This window comes from Nannobrachium achirus (genome assembly GCF_963921795.1).
Source record: "Nannobrachium achirus genome assembly, chromosome: 22".
Classification (NCBI taxonomy): Eukaryota; Metazoa; Chordata; class Actinopteri; order Myctophiformes; family Myctophidae; genus Nannobrachium; species Nannobrachium achirus.
In genome coordinates, this window is record NC_137829.1 from 20265037 (window position 1) to 20278432 (window position 13396).

The 13396-nt window shown below is 44.8% G+C and overlaps 1 protein-coding gene across 1 annotated transcript; it reads left to right on the forward strand.

Moving 5' to 3' along the window:
* LOC308307478 (beta-taxilin-like) lies at positions 1-1512 on the forward strand (the record flags this gene model as incomplete). Its single annotated transcript, XM_080752743.1, has 1 exon — positions 1-1512. One exon carries the CDS (start codon positions 1-3, stop codon positions 1510-1512), a length of 1512 nt encoding a protein of 503 aa, XP_080608869.1.
* Between the last annotated feature and the right edge of the window lie 11884 nt (positions 1513-13396).

The following is a 13396-nucleotide window of genomic DNA, read 5'->3' on the forward strand; positions in this document are numbered from 1 at the left end:
ATGGAGGAGACAGATGTGAGTCAGATAGATGTGGTTGAAACAAGTGGAATTGTTGGAGGTAACGAGTCACCACCCGGCTTCAGCCCTGGGGTGTGCTGCTCAGAGGAAGTAAGAGTAGAGACACCAGGCAGGGATGAGGACTGTCCCAACAACCTTAGAGAGCCAGAGCTGGACCCTGTAGTAGTAGATGCCAAGACAGGGGACAACAAGGCCATCACAAAAGAGGTTATTCTACTGACGCAGACCCTGAACACCCTAGCCACTCCAGAAGAGAAACTGGCTGCCCTGAGGAGAATGTACGCAGACCAGCTGGAAGAGAATCGCTATGTGCAGAAACAGCTGAAGGCCCTGCAAAAGATGCAGTCCCAGATTGTCAAGGAGAAGGCTCACCTGCAACGGGAACATGGCAAGGCTGTCCTGGCCCGCAGCAAGATGGAAAGCTTGTGCAGGGAACTGCATACACAGAACAAGACATTAAGGGACGAGTACGCTCAGCGGTCGAGGGAGTACGAAGAACAGCGCAAAGAGGACATGCAGCGCCTCCAGGTGACAAGGAGTGAAATTGAGGTGCAGATGAAGCAATATAGCTCCCAAAATACCATGCTGCGTCAGGATAACCTGGAGCTGTCCGAGAAGCTCAAGAAGCTCATTGAGCAGTATGAACTCAGAGAGGAGCACATGGACCAGGTGCTCAAGCACAAGGACCTGCAGCAAGAGCTGATGACAAACAAGTTCCAGAGAAATGCCGAGTTGATGAAGGAACTGGGGGAGAAGCATCAGAGGGAGAAGGAGTTTCTGCTGAAGGATGCCACAGAGTCCAGACACAAATGTGAGCTGATGAAGGAGCAGGAGACATATCACGAGCAACAGCTGTCCCTATACAAGAACAAGTTTGAGGAGTTTCAGAGCGAACTTAGCAAAAGCAACAAGGTCTTCACCACCTATAGACAAGACATGGAAAAGATGACCAAGAAGACAAGGAAGCTGGAGAAGGAAACAGCTCAGTGGAGGACCAAATCACTGAGCGATAACCAGGCTCTGCTGCAGATGATGGAAGAGAAAATGTTGCACAACAAGAACCAACAAGAGAAGCAGGAACGCCTTGAGAAGCTATGCAGAGCCCTTCAGCAAGAGAGAAATGACCTCAACAAGCAGCTCACCCTCTTCCGGGAGCAAGGTGGGGAGCAGAATGGGGCTGCAAACCTCCTCCAGGAAGGGCAAGGAGAGGAGAAAGGGACTGCAAACTCCCAGGAGCAAGGTGGGGTGAAAGGTGCTGCAAACCCTCTGGGACCACCCCAGCTGAACGAGACCTCGCCTGCAGAGGGCATTGGTTTGATGCCAGGTGAGAGGGTGGCTGAGGCGGAGGGGGTTCACCAGGCCTCCAGGCCCCCTGCACTAGAGGAGGAGCTATCAGCTACTACTGATCTAACTACCACCACCAGCCTCCCTACAGCCCACGCCACAACAGCTGCAGCTGAAACTGCTGATGCGGCTTCTGCTTGCCTGCTATAAGGAGGAGGAGGTCAGGGTTGAAGTCTGAGAAAGGAATGTGATAAAAACAAAGACAGCATTCATCCTGAACAATCAGGCTGCTCCATCTATGCTGGTAAGCAACAGAAACATTGACACCCCCTGTCTGACAACATCCAGAAACTAGACTGCACTCTGTCGAGGTGCCAACTTGCGACAATTTCGTCATTTCAATGGCATAGCCAAATATGGCCACATACATTACATACCCACATACATACCCACACACAGACAGCTATCATCACCCTACTTGTGAGCTCTACTGGTGCAAGTAATAATAGTCCAGGGTTTGATTCGAAAGAGTATGGGTTATTTTCTTGATCACCTAAGCTCTCTATTTTGTACTTTGTCAAGGAGTGAAATTGAGGTGCAGATGAAGCAATGTAGCTCCCAGAATACCACGCTGCGTCAGGATAACCTGGAGCTGGCTGAGAAGCTCAAGAAGCTCACGGAGCAGTATGAACTCAGAGAGGAGCAGCTCAAGCACAAGGACCTGCAGCAAGAGCTGATGACAAACAAGTTCCAGAGAAATGCAGAGTTGATGAAGGAACTGGAGGAGAAGCATCAGAGGGAGAAGGAGTTTCTGCTGAAGGATGCCACAGAGTCCAGACACAAATGTGAGCTGATGAAGGAGCAGGAGACATATGACACGCAACAGATGTTACTATACATGAACAAGTTTGAGGAGTTTCAGAGCGAACTTGACAAAAGCAACAAGAACTTCAGTACCTATAGACAAGACATGGAGACGATGGTCAAGAAGACAAGGAAGCTGGAGAAGGAAACAGCTCAGTGGAGGACCAAATCGCTGAGCGATAACCAGGCTCTGCTGCAGATGATGGAAGAGAACACGTTGCACAACAAGGCCCAACAAGAGAAGCAGAAACGCCTTGAGAAGCTGTGCAGGGCCCTTCAGCAAGAGAGAAGCAACCTCTACAAGCAGCTCACCCTCCTCTGGGAGCAAGGTGGGGAAAAAGGTGCTGCAAACCCTCTGGGACCACCCCAGCTGACCGAGCCCTCGCCTGCAGAGGGCAGTGGTTCGATGCCAGGTGAGAGGGCAGCGGAGGCGAAGAGGGGATCCATCAGGCCTCCAGGCCCCCTGCACTAGAGGAGGAGGTATCAGCTACAGTACTACTGATCTAACTTCCACCACCAGCCTCCCTACAGCCCACATCACAACAGCTGCAGCTGAAACTGCTGATGCTGCTTCTGCTTTGTCTGCTAAGGAGGAGGAGGTCAGGGATGAAGTCTAAGGAAGGAATGTGATAAAAACAAAGACAGCATTCACCCTGATCAATCAGGCTGCTCCATCTATGCTGGTAAGCGACAGAAACATTGACACACCCTGTCTGACAAACTAGACTGCACTCTTGAGGTGCCAACTTGTGCCAATTTCGTCATTTCTGAATATTTGCCCAAAACAAGGGATGGGCGGGGTTAAATTGATATCAAACAAAGTGTGAAGGCACTCTATATTTCCCAAAAGGAAAATATACTGTTTTCAGTCTGCCCAGAAGCATGAATAAACATTATCCAGAGATACATATTTGAGGAGGGGGGATATCAAAGCATCATGGATTCCCCCCACACCCCCAACAAATTGAACCCTGAATATAGCCATCCTCCGTATTGTTCTTTGAGGGGAGGCCAGTAAATTATTCAACAATAATCTTTTTTCCCTCTTTCTTTTGTTTCCCACTCCTGACTCCACTTCATCCTTTTCCCACTTCCACAGATGTTCATTATCTAACACATTGAAATTGTATAAATGTATTTTTGAGTGGCTGTGCCTGTGTCTGTAGCCTTTTTCCTCAGCGTTTTGCCATAGCAAAACGTGTGTGTGTAGCATAGCCTGTACATCCTAGACTCAAATCCTAGTCTGAAGACGTTATGCAAGCACGACCACCGCTCACTTCACATTGGGTGTGATTTCTTTGTGTGTGTGTGTGTGTGTGTCATCTGCTAAGATTTGCACACATGGCACTCATTAGGCCCTATAGCCTACTCACATGAACTTAAAGGTTCACAACATTTTACTGTTGTATCCTTTTGACAGATGTTCATTCACATGTACATTTGCATTTTGTCAATAAAAACTATAAAATAAAGAAACAAACAAATAAATAAATAGATAATCAAAACTCGGTCAATTGATTGCAGAAACAAAGGCAATATAGGTGTAAAGAAGGCTTTCTTATCATCCCAGCCTTAGTCCTGATGGATACTGTACCACCATGAGTTTGACCGTGTCACAGGATGCGTGGATCTCCATATATGGAGATAACCGAGAAATTCAGACAACCCAAATACTCTGGTGACTACAGAGCCTTTCCCACATCCTCAAACCTCTCTCAGAGAGCCTATTATGTATTAGCCAGGGTATCTGGCCTTCCAACCCAGATACTCTGGCGACTACAGAGCCCTTCCCACTGATTCTCTTAGCCTCGCGTAGCCAGACAAATCTGCCATTGCAAATTGCCCATGGTGTAGATCAGGTCTGGCCCCGCTCAGTTATTCAAATATTTCAGGTTCGTGAGGAACCAACCAGGGGCCCAGTATGCAAATATAGGGCGGGCTTTAGCTTGTGAGAAACCAACCAGGGCCCAATACTGTATGCAAAGATAGGGCGGGCGTATGACCTTTTCGCTACTCTGGTTGTAGGTTTCAATCTTTGTAACCGCCCTTGGAGAAAATAATAACACTGACACCAACCAGGGCCCTGTATTCAAATGTTCGGTATCACCTTTGCGCTAATAGTCTGTTTTAATCTGTCTGGCAATGCGAGGCTATGATTCTCTTGCACCCAGGCCTCTAGTACTACTTCACCTTGTGAACCACATAGGTTGAACATTAGGATGCAAAGATGTTATGCGATAAATGTTTGCTGATAATAAAAATGAGCAGTGAGCAGTGCTATTAATGAGTTCATTTATGAGAATTGTGGGTCCCCAATTTATATTTACTAGAAGCTGGGCCGCCCAGCGTCTAGTCGGCGACCTGGCCAACTCGGAACAATGTAAATAGGGAATGAATGCCCCGCCCTTTAATGCAAACCCCATTATACCTGTTTTCATAGGACCCGTTTTGACCATCTGTCTGCCTGTGTCCATTTATGCCCATATATGGAGATATCTGTATCTGTCTGTCTGTCTGTCGGCGTCCATTTTATGTCCATATATGGAGATCACTGCAGTTATAGTTCTGGGTCCATTTTATGCCCATATATGGAGATATCTGTCTATCTGCGTCCATTTTATGCCCATATATGGAGTATCTGTCTGTGCCTCCAACTGTGTTGCAGACACAGTGCCGGTTCCCCCTTTAATGCAAACCTCATTATACCTGTTGTCATAGGACCCGTTTTGAACATCTGTTTGCCTGTGTCCATTTATGCCCATATATGGAGATATCTGTATCTGTCTGTCTGCGTCCATTTTATGCCCATATATGGAGATCTTTGACCATCTGTTTGCCTCTGTCCATTTATGTCCATATATGGAGATATCTGTATCTGTCTGTCTGCAATCCATTTTATGCCCATATATGGGGGCATTCATTTTATGCCCATATATGGAGAACGCGCGTGCCCGTGGGACGAACGGTTCTCGAGATACGCGGATTACATACATACATACACAATCACATCCGGAACAGCCTGATGTCAACAATCAACCCCGCATAAGGAGATTCCGAACGTTTCGCGCCGGTTCGGGAAAACCGCGCGTCGGGTCGGGTCGAGACCCGGCACTGCACTCCGTGCCGCGGCGGGGAACGCGCGTGCCGAATCTGAAGCCGGTGGGACGAACGGTTCTCGAGATACGCGGATTACAGACACACACACAGACAGACAGACACACACGCAGAGACTTCTCGCATTTATAGATAGATTATTCCACCACTTTTTTGGGCATCCCACTACTTCCAAATTGTTTTTGCTTGAAATTTCGTTCAGACTTCAACTTGCTCAGCCTTACGCAGTTATTATTGCTTGTATTTATTTATTTTCTTTGCAAAATGTTATACTTTTGGAGATTTAAAAAAAAAAAGTTTCCCAGTGGATTCCTCTAGCAAATTAATTCTGTCTTACCATTACTACTTGGGAAATTAGGTAGTGGCAGAGGCGGTATCCGGCTTGAAGGATTATACTTAAAAATAAAAATAAAGATACGCGTCCAATATTGTTATTAATGGGTGCCATTATTGTGTGTAGACTGTAGTGTAGAGCATTAATTTCAACCAATAGAGAGAAACCTTTCTGTTATTTTCCTCACTTGGCCTAACTATTTGCCAGGCCTATATGCGGACCACAGTTTCTCTGCAGTTATCTGGTCTCTGTTTGGTTTCCTAACATTAAAAGGCGGTGAAGCCCTGCAGACTGCTGAGGTAGTGTATAGTAGGCTGTGGTGTTGCCTGTAGCCCAGGGGTCTTCAACGTTTTCAGGCCAAGGACCCCCTAGTTGAGAGAGAGATGAAGCAGGGGCCCCCACAACCTTTTCATAGATTCCATATAGTTTCATTGTTTGACAGCACCATCATCAGTGTTTTTTGGATTCATGTCAATTTGTGTTTTCAGATTTTTAACCACTTGAACCGTCATTTAATAAACGTAATAATCTTGACCTTTGACTCTGTACTTAGTCTGCTTTTTTCCCCCTCTACACCAAACTTCTTTGCAAAAAATAGCCGATCTACAAGCTCAGAACGCCTCGCAGCAAAAAAGGAGGAAAAAGGTTTCTATCGCACAAAGATTTGGAGGACCCCCTGTAGTAACTCTGAGGACCCCCTAGGGGTCCCAGACCCCCTGTTGAAGGCCCTTGCTGTAGCCTATACCTACAAACTATGTACGAATGATTCATTCATAGTTTATTTCTACTTCTCTAATGTTTTGCTTTATTTAGAGTGGATGACAGGAATCTTAAATTAACATTCCTTCCGACTCTGTCATTGGTTGCCTGGTTGGTAGTAATGCTAGTAAATAATGCTTTTTCACTTGTTGATTTGATTTCATATGTTGGCCACAGGGAGGCAGTGTTGTTTGTGAAACAGCAACATAAACTTTAGATATTGGAGTAGGTTGGGGCTCAATTTGAAGTTACCTGGAGGGTATATGCACATGGTGAAATTTGATCTACTGACACAACTGGATCATGAGGAGGCCATGATTTGTATCATATTGAACTAACTGTAGGTCACAAACTGAAAAGTAGAGATTGGGGAGATGCAATACATGCCCCCGCTCTCTATTTGAATAAATCTTATCACACTCTTGAAAACAATTTAAAGGACATCTTGTTTTTTTTTACAACAAGGGTTCATATTTTAGATTGTAATTAGAGAAAATAAAAGATGAGTGTCAAAATGTTTTCATTTACTGCTTTCTATTGCGATTTTAGTATTTTGATTTCAGTGGGTGGGGGCATGCATACAAGTGGCTAAATATGTATTTTTAGACATAATAAGCTGGCAATTTCGTTGTAACTATTTACACCAGCCCCCATAAGTCACATCTGCCCATGAAAGATTGCAGTGCATCTTGGGAATGGGCTTATTGTGTCTAAAAATACATTTAGCCACTTGCATGCATGCTCCACAATAACTAATCTACAAGATCAGTATAGATCTTTTGTGACACACATATAAATTAAGCTTTACCTTTACAGTGTGTGAGGCCTCTGGGATTGATTTATTCTAGCCCCTTCAATCAATAAGCCAACCTGTCACCTGTATCTCATACTGTGTGGATCACAGGTTCTCAAAGTGGGGGTTGGGGGTTGCAAATCGGGAACAGTTTAAACACTTGAGCCCTATTTCATTTTTCGGCTAATCTGAAATAGCTGAGTTCACAGTGCATCGTATCGCAATGCGTTGTGAGCTTGTAGATCTGCTGTCTTTACAGATCTAGTGTTTACAGATCTTGACAAAATCACCTCAAAATGAATGTTTGACAAATCCGCTCTTATGGGGGTCCCTGGCAAAACGGAACCTTTTCAAATACTTTTGGGGCCCTTGACATGAAGAAAAGAACCGCAATGAGTTCTCTGAGCTCGCTGAGGTCTCTAGACCAGGGGTGTCACACCAAATTCTGGGCCCTGGGTACCAGGATTCACTGCGGGCCCCCCATGAATGTTCTTATAGAGGGAGGGGGTTTAACCTATTTAGACTGGGAACGCATTATGCACTATTTTGTGCTTTAGCTATTGAAAAACAGCAGATATACAAGCTTACAGCAGTGCCGTGCTGCGAGCTTGTAGATCTGCTATTTTTTTTAATATATCTATATTATATTGTATATTGAATATTTCAAATCCTTCTAAGGTTTTTTTGAAAAACCTATGTTTCTATGTCAGTGGTGCTCAAACCTTTTCATGTGAAGGCCCCCAAAATGATATGTATTTGGCCACGGACCCCCATCTCAAAAAATGTTGTTCCAGGGACCCCCCAGAAGCAACATTTGAGTTACAAATGTTTGCTTAAAAAAATACATTATATTCAAAGATTTGCACACATTTTCACGACTTTTAAAAAATAGCAGATCTACAAGTTTGCAGCGTGGCACTCGGTGCCGCGCTGTGAGCTTGTATATCTGCTATTTTCTAATAGCCAAAGTAAAGAATAATTAAGGCCCCTCCACCTTCTTAGGCCCTAGTAACTCAGTCCCACTCCCCCCCCCTTGTGACGCCCCTGCTCTAGACTGTCCCAATCCTTTACCTGTGGAAACAGGTTAATGTATGGATTAGACATGCAAGCCGCCACATGTGACATACTGTAGGCTAGAGGAAGAACCGGTTAGGTCCATCTCAACCCAACGATAACAGTTTGGTGTCTGCGCTGTTGTGGGAACGACAAGTCATGGTGTTACACCCACCTCTGACCTCCTACAGTATAACACGTTGAGGAAGGTGTGGTGTCCATGTATGCCCGTGCCTTAATTCATTAAATAGTAGAGAGCCACTTTGTAGTGCTGGCTATTCTTTTCGTATTGTCTCCTATAACACCTGACACAGCTATTACACACACACACACGCAGATACACACACATACACACACGCACACACACACACACACACACACGCACGCACGCACGCGCACGCACGCACGCATACCGCGCGCACGCATGCACGCACGCACGCACACACACACACACACACACACACACACACACACACACACACACACACACACACACACACACTCAAGTGAACTCACTTGACTAGCCTGATGTTGACTAATGTGCTTTTTCAAGATCTGACACACATCAACAATGTTTTAGTCTGTAGGCCTACCTAAGTGTGTGTGTGTGTGTGTGTGTGTGTGTGTGTGTGTGTGTGTGTGTGTGCGTGCGTGCATGCGTTGGGTGCGTGCGCGCGTGCTTGCGTGTGCGCGCGTGCATGTGTGTGTGAGTACATGTGTTTTCATGTGATCCTGACTCAAGCAGATGAGTCAGGATCAGGCAAGTCTGTGATCTCCAGAAGCATGTGTGTGTGCGTGCATGCGTGCGTGCGTGCGTGTGTGTGCGTGTGTGTGCATGCACGTCTCTGTGTTTCTGTTGTGTTTGGACCAGTCCTGAACAAACACAGTATGTTTGTCTTTGATATGCCACAGGTTCCTCATCCCTGCAGCATAGCTCTGTACCAGCGTTGCCAGATTATGTGAGAGAAATAAGCAACCAGGTCTATGAAAACAAGTCCAAAAAAAGCCACTATTAGGCCACATGAGCTCTTTAAACCTACCTGTATGCATTGGATATTTGAAAATAGACGATCTACAGTACAAGCATTCGCTTGTGAGCTTGAAGATAAATATTTGTAATATTATTTGAAACATTTTAACAACACAATTCTTGTAAGGGAGTCCCTGGCGCAAAATATTTGCATATGGGGGGTCCGTGGACAAATACATAGGCCTAGTCTTTGATTTGAAATTTTTTTGAGAACCAAGGAGAAAGCACACCCAAAATAAGCAACTGTACTTTAAAAACAAGCCCAAAAAACCACAACCCTCTTCCAATATTTACAAGCAACTTTACAGAAAAACAAATGCAAAGTCGCTGTGGTCCACTATAATAAGCAGACATGGCAACACTGCTCTGTACCTAGCCAAGGGGGAAGCTGCGTATTTGTCTGTATGCACGTGTGTCTGTGTGTGTTTGCATATGTATGTTATTATACGCACTTGGTTCCGGATATATGTCACTATGTGCGTGTCTGAGTGCCAGTTGCAATATTAGTGTAGCACATTGTCTTTGTGGCCTAGGCTATACCGTAAATGATAGGCCTATGAGTATGAAATGGCTTATAGAATGTCCACAACACTTCATCACTTTGAAAGATATCACAGCTGTTCTCTGAAATATCTGTAAAATAAGATATGGTAAAAGGTCAATGTTGATTTAACTCAGAGAGAGTGCAAATCTATAACCAGATGGACCCATAAGGATACATTTGTGCACTCATGGATTAACTGGATAAATTGTTGAGGATTTTAGTGTGTGTATCCTTTGAGTTCATTTCATGTCATATGATTTCACCAATCATTATGTGCAGACTGGCAAATGCATATGCATATACTCACATAGCCTACTTGCACCTCACAACTCACAAACAAAACCTTGCCATGCTCACCATGTAAATCAGTCATGTGTTTCTGTACAAGCTGATTTTCCCACAAGTCAGTAATGTAGTCTATAACAGTCCTGACCAGACCAAGGCACACTGATCATGTCAATGCTATAGTCAATCTATTTATGTCTGCCAGAGAGAGAGGTGACTTCACAATCTTTCGTTGTCACTCCTCCCATTATGGTTGCGTCTCCCTCGAAAACCACTGGAAAGTGCTCTAAAAACGTCCCGTGGCAGGCCTCTATTAGGGGCCCACATATCCTGAAAACGTTTAAGAATCTCAGCTATAGATAACACATGAAAGCAGGGCACACCCCGCTGAGTGTATACTTTGATGTCTGTGGTGTGTCCCCCCTCTCCCCTTGCCACGAAAAAGGAAAAAGACTCCAGATCTGTAGCACAGCCCAAGCAACATGACTGAGCTAGTTTGCTGTATAGTCACTAGTCATGTTTGTATTTTTGCTGTCAACAATAGAAGAACCAACATCCAAAAGTCTGCACTTTTTGTTGTGTTGAAGTTGAATCCACATTACTGATTCAACGCTAGAACAAGAGTTGCTTTAGCTGGCTTTCCCAGGCATTTCTGGATGAAACAATAGATGATTCATGAATTGAGAATGGGTTCATTTTTCTCTTTGTCATTACAACCATATTTTGACCCCAACTCGTTGCTTGTAGAACGCCCTTATTTGGAAATAATAATAATAACCTGGGGTCATGTTTTGTCAATGTATTGTGATTGTTATGTGATTGTATCATGTCATTGTTTGTGTGTTGAGCCTGAGGACACTCTGGAAGACGAGATGCTGCATCTCAAGTGTTTAATCCTCCAATAAAATTTTCAAATCAAAACCTGGGGCAGCTACGGCAAGGACTATGCTCTGCACTCTTCCGGGTGAGCCACTCAGGTGCTCCATGCGGTGAGCCTATCTTTATGGTTCTCAACGTTCAGTCCGGGGACACAGAAGTACCACTATTCCCTCACACAAACATACCTGTATAAGTAAGTTTAATTTGATAATGGAAGTCAAGGGGCTTGGATCGGGCAGAAACCTTGTTCAAATTTGGATTTGGGTCTCAACCTGAAAAGTGTGGGAACCACTGTAACATAGAAGACTGATTTCATAGATGACAGACAACTCAGAGTGGCCACATGAAGTCAGAGATCCACAAAGGAGCCACGTCGTTCCCATGTGTGGATCCTGACATTCACATGATTCAGTTTTTTCTTTCACATGCTCTCTCTCTCTCTTCTGAGGAGGGATGGACAAGGAGGGTAGGAAAGAGAGGGGTGTGGGGGGGGGGGGGGGGGGGAAGAATCAAGGAGAATGGCAGGGGAAATTACAGTAATAGTAGTGAGGGTAGTAACTAACCTAGCTGCAGCTATACTATCATCCACCCATGTTAAAACAAGGATACTGCAGTTAGTTAGCTAGATGCATTAGTATCTAGGCTGTTTATACCAGGCTAAGCGGTAACAGTAGTAGTAACATACCAGTAATGGTAGTGGTGGTAGTAATAGTATAGCTGTAGTAGTAGTACTAGTAGTTTACTATTAGTCGGGGGCCTTAGGGAGATAGAATGGTAATTTTGTACTAATCAGTCTAAAAGCGCCAAATTTTGCACAGATGTAGCCCAGGGCATGCTCTAATGATTTAGCTAGAGCGCCCGAGTCGGCGACCTTCGGGGTCGCCACAGCGGCCAAATCAAGTTGGGCTCCCATCGACTTTTTAGGAGGAAAATACCCAGAAAAACTTTTTTTTTCTGGGTAGCCTATTTAAGTAGGATGTGAGGGGTCTAACTAGGGGTTTGTCATGATGCTGAATCCATTGCAAGCATTTGTTTTGCACAAAAAAAACATTCCTTGGGCTATAAATGGCCCCAGAAAACGATGGTTTAGTGATGAAATTAGGGTACCAGGGGTCTCCATATATGGGTAACTGGTCCAATATACATCCCTGGCCAGTTAAGAGCGAGGTTGCATGTCGCCTTGAGCGTCTTACTAGCAGTAGTAGTATTAATAATGATAGTGGTAGTAGTAGTAGTAGTGTCTAGAAGCAATCAAATTGTGTTCACAGTGTAATGTTTATTCTTTAGCATCCTCAATGTGTCTATTGTTCAGTGGCTCATTGTAGGCACTCAACAAACTCAATACAACCACTGCATTTCCTTTTTTGTGAATGGCTGACAAACTGTCATTGTTAAGACTCTGATAAGAACCAACTGACCCCAAAGCCTTATCACACACTCACTCCCAGCAAGAAGAGAGAGAGAGAGAGAGAGAGAGAGAGAGAGAGAGAGAGAGAGAGAGAGAGAGAGAGAGGTGGAGAATGATAATGACAGGTTTATGTATTTCCCCCGCAATAAAGTATAGTTAAACATTAAATAGTATTATTCTCTGTCAGCGATTGGTGGAGGCTAATGCAACTTTATTGATACTCCAGGAGTGAATGGGTAAATGGCAGCTGTGTGTAACTACAATATAATTTTGTACAGTAAAGTGTACTGTAGCATGCAGTATACAGAACCAACATTGAAAGCGCTTGGATAACTGCCACAGTGCCACGCCCATTCCATAGGTTCAAATACAATCTTTTCAAATGAAGACAAAAATGATGTTCACCGTGAAATAAAATTACAGCTGAAGTGAACGCATGATGTAAGCTTGGTAATGCATTGCAATTGTATTTTGTTCTCATTTCAACTGATGGAGATAGCCTCAGGGAGCCTTTCTTCAGTTCATTGCAGTCAATCCATTCCCCTGCAGTCTCTCTCTCCCTTCAGAGAGAGAGAGAGAGAGAGAGAGAGAGAGAGAGAGAGAGAGAGAGAGAGAGAGAGAGAGAGAGAGAGAGCGCGCCAGGGAGGGGGGAGGATACACTGTAACATCACGGGTCCCTTTGGTTCCATGTGTATTGTGTACACTGTCAAACTCAGAGATAAATTAACACTCAGGATTTCACAGTGGAGAGAGAGAAAGAGAGAGAGAGAGAGAGAGAGAGAGAGAGAGAGAGAGAGAGAGAGAGAGAGAGAGAGAGAGAGAGAGAGAGTTAGGGAGGGGGGGGGGAGAGAGCAAGAGGGAGAGAGGGAGAGAGAGAAGTAGAGATAGGGAGAGACTCGAGGAGGGAGAGAGAGAGGGGGAGATAGAGAGAGAGAAAGAGGGAGGGCGAGAGAGAGAGAGAGAGAGAGAGAGAGAGAGAGAGAGAGAGAGAGGCAGGGCTGTGGCAGCAGCAGCAGCAGTTCTATCAGCCA